At 41.2% G+C, this 12,293-nt stretch overlaps 1 protein-coding gene across 3 annotated transcripts in view; it reads right to left on the reverse strand.

The window, feature by feature from the left end:
* Positions 1 to 12,293, reverse strand: part of PLA2G4A (phospholipase A2 group IVA) — a 125,498-nt gene that overhangs the window by 50,537 nt on the left and 62,668 nt on the right. For all 3 annotated transcript variants that reach the window (XM_075002883.1, XM_075002881.1, XM_075002882.1), the window contains exon 7: positions 10,182 to 10,323. In XM_075002883.1, the coding sequence (XP_074858984.1) occupies positions 10,182 to 10,323 (142 nt within the window). The remainder of the gene's footprint in view (positions 1 to 10,181; positions 10,324 to 12,293) is intronic.

A 12,293-nucleotide genomic window follows, 5' to 3' on the forward strand; every position in this document is an offset into this window, starting at 1 on the left:
GTTTGCCCTCACAATACAGTGTGATGGGGGAGTCTAGGCTGGTGAGTGAGGAAGGTTAGTGGTACCTCTGAGGAAACGTGTCACAATGGTTATTGATACATTTCCCTACACTGTCCTGTTCCCATCAACACCAGTCCACTAGCAGTCCAGGAGATAACTCAAAGACAAAGTCTAATGAGCTAAATACAATAAATACACAGAATTTTTTTTTTATTTAAAGGAAACACTTCCAAGTAATGTCTCAGTGAAGGAGTCAAAGGCAGTGAAATTTCAGGAAGCAGGCTTGGAGTGGAGTCTGGGTGGGAGTGAGGGTACAGGAACAGGCTGGGGGGTTGGGAAGGAGAGGCGTGCAGGAGCAGGCTGGGAGCGAGAGGTCTTGGCATTAGTGGGGTGCAGGAGTGGCCTGGGGTGCCGGGCCTGGTCAGTTGGGCTGGCGCTTACCTGATGCAGCACGCCTGCTGCTCCCAGGCACTGCCCCCAGCTGCTTTCACTGGCCACAACTGCAGCCAATCAGAGCAGCAGGTGCAAAGCTTCTCATGGCTGTGAATGGGCCAGCTGAGGGAGGGAGGGGGAAAGGGGAGAGGCAGTGTAGGGAGCGTAGAGCCGCTTCCTGTCTGCCTCCAGATTTGGCCCCAGCTTGCCTGACTCCGGCCCATGAGGCTCAGGACTCCGCACCCCTCAACCAGTAGTACATCGATGTTGGGGAGGGGAGCCCCAAGTCTCAGTGGCCAGATACAGGCAAGAAGTGCACCAGATCCACACCATTGGCTGGGAGTTCCCTACCCATGTTTTCCAGGGTCTTTAACCTGGCCTTCATTGCAAATCCTTATTTACAGTTTAACAATCCAATGCAGCTTTAAAAAGGTGAGAATGTTGACAAACTTATTTTGTGTGGAAAAAATCTCAGTGCTTTGATATCAAATTTTTTTCAGATCAGATCTGAATAGACATGAGCTATTTCAGTCAACAAAGAAGGGGCAATGGATGGAAATCCACACAAAGCCATAACTAAAGCTCTACTGCCATGAAAACAAAATACCATGCAGAATAGCTTCAAATGTCTAACCCCACGTTATACACACAGCAAACTCCCACTAGGAATGCATTTGGGTTGTCAAGAAAATGCAGTATTGGAAACAAAGGTTCTGATGTATTTATTATCCTATCCTTGCGCCATGCTCCTGCCACAGAAAAGAGACAGACAAAATAACTTCCATCAAAATATCGAAAATAGATTCTTCTCAAAACATCCAGTGCAAACCACTTACAACAATTATGTATCTGTTTTATATAATTTATTTCTCCAATCCATTCTAACTAGTAGGCCATGAGCATTGTTTATAAGAAGCTGTGGAATTCACTGAAGATCTCCATAATAATAATAATAATTCAGGTTACCATAACTGACCTTTCAAAAAAGAGGAAACCCTTGAGAGGGAGTGTATATGTATCAATATCTATCAACTTGCATTGTATTACTGTACTCTACTGGATTGGACATGACACATTAATACAACCTGAATCCTCTTTTTTATCTGGTAACACTATAATAATTCATAACTGTTTAGCTAACTCCCAAATCATCCTCTTCCACAACAAAGGGAAGGTTTTCAAAGACACACATGGCAGGTAGGCACCTATCAGCCATTGACCTTCATTGTTCTTTGTGCCTTCATAAACTCCGCTTCTATCTTTTTTGGTCTCAAAGTAGACAGGGAGGACGGGGAAACCATTAGACAACCAGAGGCCATTCCCTCCATTAACACAGGATATTGTTCTCAGCTTGAGAATTTAAGTGATGATACTCTTGACTCTAGACCAAATGCCATGTTATACATTTCCAAGGTGGAGCTGTATACCGATATACAAAATAAACTGTTCTTGGAGCCAAACTGAATGCACTTCAGAAAGACGGGAAGGGGAAAAAATCCCAACATGAGTTAAGGAAAAACGAAAGGAGGATGGAATTTCATTAAAAGGATAAAATTATGGCTCTATTGAAGTCAATGGCAAACCTTTCATTGATTCATATGAGGCCAGGATTTCATCTCTCTTTTTCTTAGTCTGCAAAATCGCAGGAAAGTCAGCAGAGTTTTAAATAAATCCCACTGTCTAAAGTCAGTTAATCTAATCCTCTAAGAGTTTTCTCAGAGCCAGCCCATTTCCTGGGCTGTATGACTAAAATAGCATGTAACCCAAATCACTGATCAATTTCTACAGCTCATTAATAGCACTCCTTACACCCAGAACACAGAAGTGGTGTAGGCTATCAGCAGAATTATTTCATCATGCCATCCATAATGTTAATCACAGTCTACTAAAGCAATAAAGGCAAACTTGTACAACGACAGTTGAACCTCTCTCATTTGACATCCTGGGAATCCGACTGGTACTGAACAAGAGAGTTTGCCGAACAATGGGAAGTCAATATGACCTAGCATAAAACCAACCCTTCCACTGCTGAATGTGCACTTTGAAGACATTTAGGGGAAGATTACAGCTAAATAACAGCACAGATGACTGAGAGCCAGGACTGGTGGCTGTAAACAAACTTTATGGAACCACAGGAAACTTAGCCAGATTCGTGATAAGTGGTCATCCAGCTAACTGAAATCATGCCGGACTATGGATGTTGCCGGACAAGAAAGTTTTGGATTAGAGAGATTCAGCCTGTATTACTCACAGTGGCTAGTGCCTTTTTCATCAAGGATTTCCATTCATTTATATAACACTATTTTGACACTGCTCACTCTGAATTAGTGTGGGGGAAAAATGGCTGTTATAAAATGCATTTTATAACAGTGTGATTCTTTTGCTGAGAGCAAAAACTAATTTTATTTGGATTTTGTTAATTTCGGTATCAGAGAAGTAGCCATGTTAGTCTATATCTTCAAAAACAACAAGAAGTCCTGTGGCACCTTGCAGACTAACAGATATTTGGAGTATAAGCTTGTGTGTGCAAAGCAGGTCTTTGCCCATGAAAGCTTATGCTCCAAAATGTTTGTTAGTCTATAAGGTGCCACAGAAATTCTTGTTGTTAATTTCAGTGTTTGCTTCCTGTACCCGCCCAGAGACATTTCAATGTTTAAAGTAGTTAGGAGGATTTAAAGGATGAAGGAAAAATGAAGGGCTTCTCTGTAGTTTACATGGGAATTTAAACACAGGCCGCACCTTTTAAGTCAACATTGAAATAAATCAGCAGTGAATCCCGCTTCTGCTTCTTAGATCTAAAACGCATGGCGAAGGGAAGTGGCTGTAACCAATAACTGCAAAAGTTTAGATGGCGTGTTTGACCTTCCCTCTATAAAAACTGCTTCATAATTCAGTAAAAGAGTAACTGATTAGTGTTTGTACAGCACTTTTTGGGTAAGCACCAGGTAAGTTCTAGGTATTAATAATTCCAACCCTGGATATTTATTGGCATTGTCATCCTTCCTCATTCTAGGGAGAGGCTTCTGTCAAACAACAAAACTAAAGTGAAGAATTAGGGCACACCTGTTTTGCTAAGCCAACACCCCACTGATGACATGGTTGCTTTGAACTGTGGAGCTATGTTAGTAATGCTACTCATCAATTTCAGAGTGCTTTAACTTTTGAAAGCTGTTTGCAAACATTAGCTAATTAATCTATGAAGGCAAATCTCAGCCAGAGGAGCAAAGGGAGGTTCCAGGTACAAGGCCAGAAGAAGAAACGAATTGAAGAAGCTCTCAAACCATCCTTGTTCAGCAAGTCTGTTAACCAGTATAACGGGAGGAGTAGAAGGGAAAGCCTGAGCATACATTTACACTATGGGGAAGATTGACCTGGTCAGGGTCAACCTTCCAGGCTTCCATTTCATGCACCTAGCAGGGATGTGTGAAATTGAACTACCAGGGTTAACATTCGACCCTGTTACTCCTCAATCTTGCAAGGAGTAAGGGAGGTCAATGGGAGAGTTTTTCCTGTCAATCTTCCTCAGTGAAGACACCAGGTAAGTCAGCTGTAGATAAGCCAGTTCCAGATACGTAATTGCCGTAGCTGGGATTGCACATCTACAAGCAACATTACGGTCTAGTGTAGACCTGGCCTGAGTCTCCTTCAGAGCACAGCAAACTCAAAAAGGCTGCTCTGTCAGGTGTTCAACAAAGAAAAGTAGGGTCATCACGTATACCTCCTCTGCATATAAATCCACAGCCATCACAATCACAGAATTCATTACACGGAGCTTATGGAAAGTGATCCATTGCTGTACTCCTATTAATTTTAATAACCTGCACCCCCAACGTATCCAAGTGATACGGAGCTAAGGGTCTCACTCTGGTACTTCTTCCCTTCTGCAGAATTGGTTTTGAAGGGGTTCTGCTTACCTAGAACTACTCTCCCTCCTATTTTGGCTAGTTAGCTGTTGTAACTGAAGTCCATGTCAGTGCCAGAGAGGAATAATCATTATCATAGGAGAGCGGACACTTGTTGCTGCATAAATGCCTATTGGCCCCTAGTTTCCAGGCACAAAAATGTAGAGCAGAAGTACAGTGTGGCCTTGTGTAGAAAGGAAGCAGCAAAGAAAGATAGCATGTTCCCACCCCACCTTTATTAACCACATTGTCCACACTGAAAATAACGAGGTTGCCTGGAGCTGGGCAAAGAAGTAGATGCTGCTGTAAGGGAAGCAACTTGGCTTCATGCATTTATAATTAAATTGGACACCGTTCACTCAACCTATGTAACCCATGCATAGAATGAAACCTTGCATGGTTAGCACTATAGACATAGCAGGGACATTCTTGCTACTTAAGGGAGGGTGAAGAGCAATTCTACATATGTAACCTCCCCACTGGCAAGGCTTTACTACAACTGCTTTCATGCAATGCAATTTTCCAATAAAGGCTTAAACGCAAATGTGCAAGGAAAGTGCAGAGTTAAAAGCCAAACTCAAGCCAAAGTTGTGGGTTTTCACTTAGACAAACAGGACCCAACAGAAGAAAAAGAGAAGATGATGCAGAACTTGGGTGGGGTGAGTAGGTGGGAAGAAAAGCCTCTGTAATACAGAAGAGAGCAAAGTAAGAGCAGCAACCGGACAACAGATTTGCCAGCAAAGAACGGAGAACAGTCAATCAAAAGTGCCCCAATCTCTCTATTTGTCAGAAGCTAGCTGCTATAACTTCCTGGGGTCCATCAAGCTGGCCAACAAAAAACGCGTCCCACTGGAAATTGAGAGATTTCACATTTTTGCTTTCTCCTGATTTGAAACAAAAAGTCAAAATCTTGGATTTTTTTTCCACAAAGCTAAATAGTCAAAAATATTTGGTTTAATTTAATTAACATGCTTATTTTTGATAAGGTTGAAATACTTGCTTCCAACTTTATCATTCTGATGTTTACATTATATTCAAAAGTATAACCTATGTAACAGTCAAAAGAAAACGATAAAGTTGAAGCCAACTGTTCTAATATGGTACCTTTTATTCAAAGATCCAAGTAGAGTTACAATCAATTTAGCCTAGGCACAGGTGATACGTCAACTTAAAAAAAAGATTAGTAACTAAGGTTGAGAGAGTAAGTGATTCATGCCAAAGTCCATAACAAGAAAGAAAACTACAGCCAAAAGTGGCACTCCTAGTTTTATGCTCCAATCACTAGATCACACTGTCTCCATCAAACTACAGTAAAACTATGTCCGTTTGCAAACATCCACAGGGATATGTTATAGTTTTGTTCCAGGATACTCCAATCCAATTCCGATTTAAGTCAGTGAGTGCCTTTCTTTGATTTCAACAGGTCAGTTTGGTTGATGAGTCAACTTGATATGAACAAGAGAAGGATATGGGAGATGTATCTCTTAAATAAGCCTTCAAATCAGTTCTGAAAATGGCAACCATCTAAATCACATTTTCTAATGGCATAAAAGTGAAAACCTATTCAGTCCATTATTGGAATGGATGGCTCAAAAATTATTGTTGTCCAGTCCCCCAAACAACAGAGTGTACAAAATCTGGAAAAACTGAATGCTCCGCAAATTTCTTCTGAGCAATGGTAAATATATCCCTTCCTGGACTGACAATTGCCTCTGACAAAGTGGGTTTTTGTCATTGACGGTTATGTTCTAATAAATCTGTTAGTCTTTAAGGTGCCATAGGACTCTTTAAATTTGTTGCAAATAAAAATTAACATAGCTGCCCCTTACCTATATGAATGTATGTCAAATGACAATGTTATTTTTAGACAATTGTTTAAAACAAAGCAACACAAAATATATTAAGATGCCAAAAATCTATTGCCTCATGAAGAGAAACCATGCTTCAAATAAAATGATTAATAAATACTCAATTATCTTCTTTCAGAGGAGGTCAAAGCCCTTCATAAAACATAAATTAACTCTCACAGCATCCTATGAGGCAAAAGTAGTACTGTATATTGTGGGTTAGTTGCTTATATCATGCAATAAATCAATGGCATTGATGGGAACACAATCTAGATCTCTTGACTTCTTTTGCCATGCTGAAACCACAATTACGCCATCAGCATTTCTGATGTAAATAATTTATTGCCAGAAAGGTGACAATGGCAGATTGCTGGGACAGGAGAAGTAAATTTAATCTAACCTTGTCTCATAACCAAAGGCAGCTAAAAAAGCGTTGTTCATTCAGAACTACGTTTGAAAGATGCAGATTCAGCAGGATCTCTTTACATCCCTCCCACATGAGACTGCTCAACCTAGACTTTTGAAAGGGCTGGCAAACCTCAGAAGACAGCTCTAGATGAAGAACTAGAATCTGTGGGCAGGGAGAAGTCAGGCCAGGTTGTTTTTTTTTTTTTGGTTTGGTTGTTTGTTTTTAATTAACCTTTGGAAAAAGTCATCCAGAGTTTGAAAAATGACTGCTTCTGTAGTATGATATTATTCCTGCCTGTACAGAGGGTGCACAGAATTGATACTTTACAACACACTGAAGAATATTCAGCCACCTGCATCATTCCCAAGGCAGAACACTCTTGCGTATTTTCAGAGGAAGAAGTTAGCTTATTTTAGATGTCTGTGAGACTAGCTATTCTAATGCAACTCATGGGAGAGAAATGTTAAAGAGAAGTCTTTAAAACTTTGGTATTTTGTTTTAACTGTTACATTTGTTACAATTTAGAATACAATTTTAAGGTTGAAATTATAAATTTGAAACCAAATATTTTCTTTCTACAGTTTTGGAAATGTACCAACAGTAAAATAATTGTATTAAAATCTCTTTAAAGTGATTTTTCCCAAAGATTTCCATTTTATACAAATACAAATAAAATATGCAGCACTTTCTTCCCATTCTTTTGATCTTACTCAAATCACTCATGCAAAGCATATTCTACAACTAAAGAGAGGGCCACAGATGCATTTTGTGAATAGATTTTAAACTTTCTCAAAGCTTGGAAAGCAAGTCCTCTGGCTTTATAAAACTTTCAAATATAGAACCATCACTTCAAAAGACTAACATTCTGCTAAAGCTAAAAGGGGGGGAAAAAAGCATTTCCCTAATCTAAAACCATACAAATGTCTGCTGTAAAGAGAACAAGAACTCCTGTGGCACCTTATAGACTAACAGATATTTTGGAGCATAAGCTTTCGTGGGCAAGGACCCGCTTTGTCAGACACATGAGTTGGGAGTTCCAGAGGAGGGTTTAAATATAAGGGCTCATGAAAAGGAGGGAGTCCCAGTCAAGAGGTGGGCCAGAGTTCACAAGGTCTGTTTTAGTCTCAGAGGATGTGGTCCATTATTAGTAGCTAATGTGGAGCTGTGAGCATCAAGAGAGAAGAAACTGCTTTTGTAACTGGCTAAAAACTCCCAGTCTCTGTTCAATCCTTGGTCGATGGTGACAAATTTGCAAATGAATTGCAGTTCTGCAGTTTCTCTTTGGAGTCTGTTTTTGAAGTTTTTTTTTGCGGTAGGATGGCTACTTTTAAATCTGTTACCAAGTGTCCTGGGAGATTGAAGTGTTCTGCTATAGGTTGTTGCATGTTACCATTCCTGATGTCTGATTTATGTCCATTTTTTCTTTTATGTAGAGACTGTCCAGTTTGGCCAATATAAATTGCAGTGGGGGCATTGCTGGCATATATAATATGAGTAGATGCACAGATGAAAGAGCCCCTGATGATGTGGCTGATGTGGTTAGGTCTTGTGATGGTGTCACTGGTGTAGATATGTATGGCACCGAGGTTTGTTGTAGGGATTGGTTCCAGGTTTAGAGTTCCTGTGGCGTGGTCTATAGTTGCTAGGGAGAACTTGTTTAAAGGTTGGTGGGCTGTCTGTAGGCGAGGACTGGCCTGCTTCCCAAGGTCTGTGAGAGTGAAGAATTGTTGTCCAGAATGAGTTATAGATCACTGATGATGCACTGGAGAGGTTTTAGCTGGGGGTTGTATGCGATGTCCAGTGGTGTTCAGAACACATACAGCTGGCCTATTACAAAAACAGTTTCTCCCCCATTTGATGTTCACATACCCACATTTTGACTGCTGATAATGGGCCACATCCTCCTTGACTGAAGTGACCTTGTCAGCTCTGGCCCTCCTACTGACTGGGACTCCCTCTCTAAACCCTCCTCTGGGACCCCCACTGATGCATCTGACGAAGCGGGTCATTGCTCATGAAAATTTATGCTCAAAAATATCTGTTAGTTTATAAGGTGCCACAGGAGTTCTTGTTGCTTTAGAAGATACAGACTAACTCGGCTACCTCTCTGATGCTTTAAAGAGAACTTTCATTTCAGTGCTATCAGCCAGCCAGTGTGCAAAGACCAAATGATTGTTACTGTGTTTAATTGATGGTAACAAAAAGTTATCCTTAAACACTAATGGCCAGATTTACAAAGGAATTTTGGTCTCTAAAGGTGCAGATAGGTGCCTGGTGGGATTTACTCATATGCCTAAATAGATTAGGTGCCTAATTGTTACTGAACGCCATCTAAGCTAGGCCCTAAGACCACCTGGACAGTTTTGTAATGATCAGTGTGTGAAATCTATCTTTAGATACCTAACACTCATATAAACATGAATCCCAAGACTTGATTTTCAGAAGTGCAATGCATCCATAGTACCAGCGGTCATCAATGGAACTTGCAGGTGCTTACCTCCACTGAAAAATTAAGACTGTAGAGACCCAGTCCTGCAAGTGTACTCAACACCAGGCAAGCACCTGGTAGGACACGCTAAGTCCCTTGCAGCATAAAGCCCTAAGTGTCAGGACCAGGATGTAGGCAGGCTAGTGGTTACAGCCAAAATCCAGCCTGGTGGTTAGACCAAGGGACAGGCCAGGGAACAGAGCTGAGGCAGACTTCAGGAGGAGCAAAGCTCATCTGGCCAACCCCAGGCTCAGATGAGAAGAAACTCAACCTGGCTAAGGATATAATAGCGATAGAGAAAGAGCTGATGGGTCTCTCATTTAAAGAAGCAGTAACTTACTCCAATGATAATATATGCGTGGGAGAATAAAAGAGAAGCTTTCAGTTTAAAAAAGGAGGGCCACCGATAAGTTATACATGTAGAGCTAAAACAGAGCTCTGAGTGCTTCAGACAGGCTTGCAAGCCATCCTACTTCAGAAGAAAACTTACTGGAACATATTCCACCTTTTTCTTTTAGGTGCGTTTTGCAAAGGATTCAAAAAAAAAAAAAACAAAAGGACAGAAAGTATGTTGCAGGTTGTGTATGTTTGATCCTGACATGTGCTCCATCCAGAGATCCCTGGGACAAAGCTGAATGCTGCTGACATCAATGGGGCTCCATGCACATGGAACGCATTGCAGCATAAGCCTAAACATTTATCTTACAACTTTGAGAGATGGCAGAATCAGCTGAACCTTAAAGCATGAATGGGCTGGGATTTAAAGACATTGTGCACCTGTACTAAACTTTGTGGCCCTTTGGGAAGAAGGGGACTCCAGAAGGACCAGGCTTCTACATGGCGTTTTGGAGTCCGGAAGAACGGTCTTCCAGACTCCAAATCATGTGATATTATGCTAATGAGGCACAGGGAATTTGCATCTTTCACTCCCTGTATTAGCCTGCCACTTCCAAAGGAAGTGGCCTGTGTAGAAATGGCCTGTGTTATATCCTTCATCCGATCCTTTATTTCATATATTTCAGAACGACAGCAATAGGGATGGAAAGGCAACACTGATCTGGCTGCTCGCATTGTGATTCTTTACAGAAACATTTCAAACCTACATCACGGGAAGATGCCAAGTTCTTGCTCTTTTCTGCTCCTAGGAGGTTTTTCATTTTGTGCATGATGTTCTCTTTCCGCTGCTGTCGAAATCTCTTCTCCTCATCACACAGAGCCATGCTGAACCGGAGGTCAGTTGAAGAGCTATTTTGCAAAACAGACAGACTGTGAAAACTAAAACCAGTCAACAAAATTTCATTTTCAGTCCCATAGATTTCAATGGAAAAAGAAACCAGTACAGTTAGTTTATGTTAGAAGCAATAAAGTACAATCTACTAGATAAATTGCATAAGCGTGATAATGCACCACACTCTGTGAAGTTATTCCAAGAGGGAAGAGTGTCAGTTTAGCAAATACGAATCCTCCCAGACCTCAGCTCGTTTTACGAGGCAGGAGTGCATCTTGGAGACCAATGTACACATGGACAAACTATACAGCTGCTAATAACATGTTCTGTGGTCTTTCTTTTTAAAAAGTGAAGTTAGCACTTACAAAAAGGTGCTAGATCCACAGCCCAGGAACTTGAATTCTGCCTATCCACAAATTGAAGATAATATGAACAACTGCACAAACCCACCAGCAGACGTTAATATCAACGTAGCAGTGCTGTGTCAAGGGGTGAGATGCTAAATTCAGTCTCTGTGCAGATACAGTCCTCAGCCTCTCTCCTGACATTGCAACTGAATAACAAACGTGGCAGCAAACTCAGAACGAGTTGCACCAGTATAATTCAGGCCAGAAGAGGATCACTAATGTAACCAGCAGGGCCTGATTTTTGTACTGGAATTTCCTTAGCCATTCCACAAGCTGGCCTCCGACTTTCCACCACCGATACTGCAGGCAGGGTAAGAAGTGTCATCTGACACTTGACGGGACGGTTAAGACTCACTGGCCTTGTACGCTATTCTGAGGGTGTGATCCCCAACACTCCCTCCATATTTTACATGGCATGATTGTTTACCCATACGCATTATTAGAAAAACCCCAGTTCAGCCAAGCACTTAAATATTCCGTAAACTTTGACTCTGTGAATAACGCCACTGAATTCAATGAGACCACTGAAAGTTAAGCATGTGCGTAAATGTTTTGATGCAGCAGGGCCATAAACTGTGTGCTGGGAAAGGAGGAGGGGGAACCTTGCAAAAAAACTTCACTTGTCATATACCTTAAAGAAAGCGAGCCAATACGAAAGACGAGCTGAACAACAATCTGGGGTATTTTGACAACTGACTTACTAGACACCACATCCAATGTTCCTTTATGACAAACATAAAGACCAGTGAACATGTAATATAAAGTGGAAACTGACATCAAAACACACTGAATCGAGCTATTAAGCAGTCAGAGGAGTAAGAAGAAAAAATACTACCTAGCAGCAAGGCACCACCAAAATTCACATAATGGTATAATTCACAAAGCAGTGATTCTGGTACTATGCAGCACAAAGGAAAGGACTTCCAGATTTCCGAGTGTCATCAGATTAATAAAACTGCATGTTTCATGTGCATTCAATGACATTTATAGACATGAAAAATACAGCAACCAGACTAGCTAATCACAATGCCTTGCCTTGGATTTAGCAATACAGCAGACTGAATGTTGCTGTAATTTGCAACTCTGCAGTCTCTCTACAACCAGCATGGTTTACAGAGTGTATCTGGTAGAATAATGTGGCCTACTGGACCATTTTGTCAAGATACCCTAATATACTCTGTAACTGCAACACAACATGGCTATGAGGCTTGTGCTGAGTTAACTTCATAAGTCTGAATTAATCACAGCCTGTTGTTCATGGTTACAATTACACTGCCTATTGTCTACAGCTAGATACACTAGCAAGTTTTGTTGACAGAACTGGTGGAATGTCCACACACAAAATGTGTTTTGTCTGCAGTTTGTTGAAAAAACTCAGCACTTTTGCCAGCAGCATCCTGCCTCTCAGTCATGAGGCATAACATAGCTGTCAACAGATTCTGTAGACAAAAAAGCTGTGTGGACTCTCGGTGGGGGCTTCTCTTTTCAGACTGGCATCCAGAACAATGGTCAGCCCTGTCTGCTGTGCTTCCGGGTGCCTGTTTTGTTGAGAGAGCAGCCAGGCAGTCCTGCCGCTCTGT

The sequence above is a fragment of the Carettochelys insculpta genome, chromosome 9 (genome assembly GCF_033958435.1).
Source record: "Carettochelys insculpta isolate YL-2023 chromosome 9, ASM3395843v1, whole genome shotgun sequence".
NCBI lineage: Eukaryota > Metazoa > Chordata > Testudines > Carettochelyidae > Carettochelys > Carettochelys insculpta.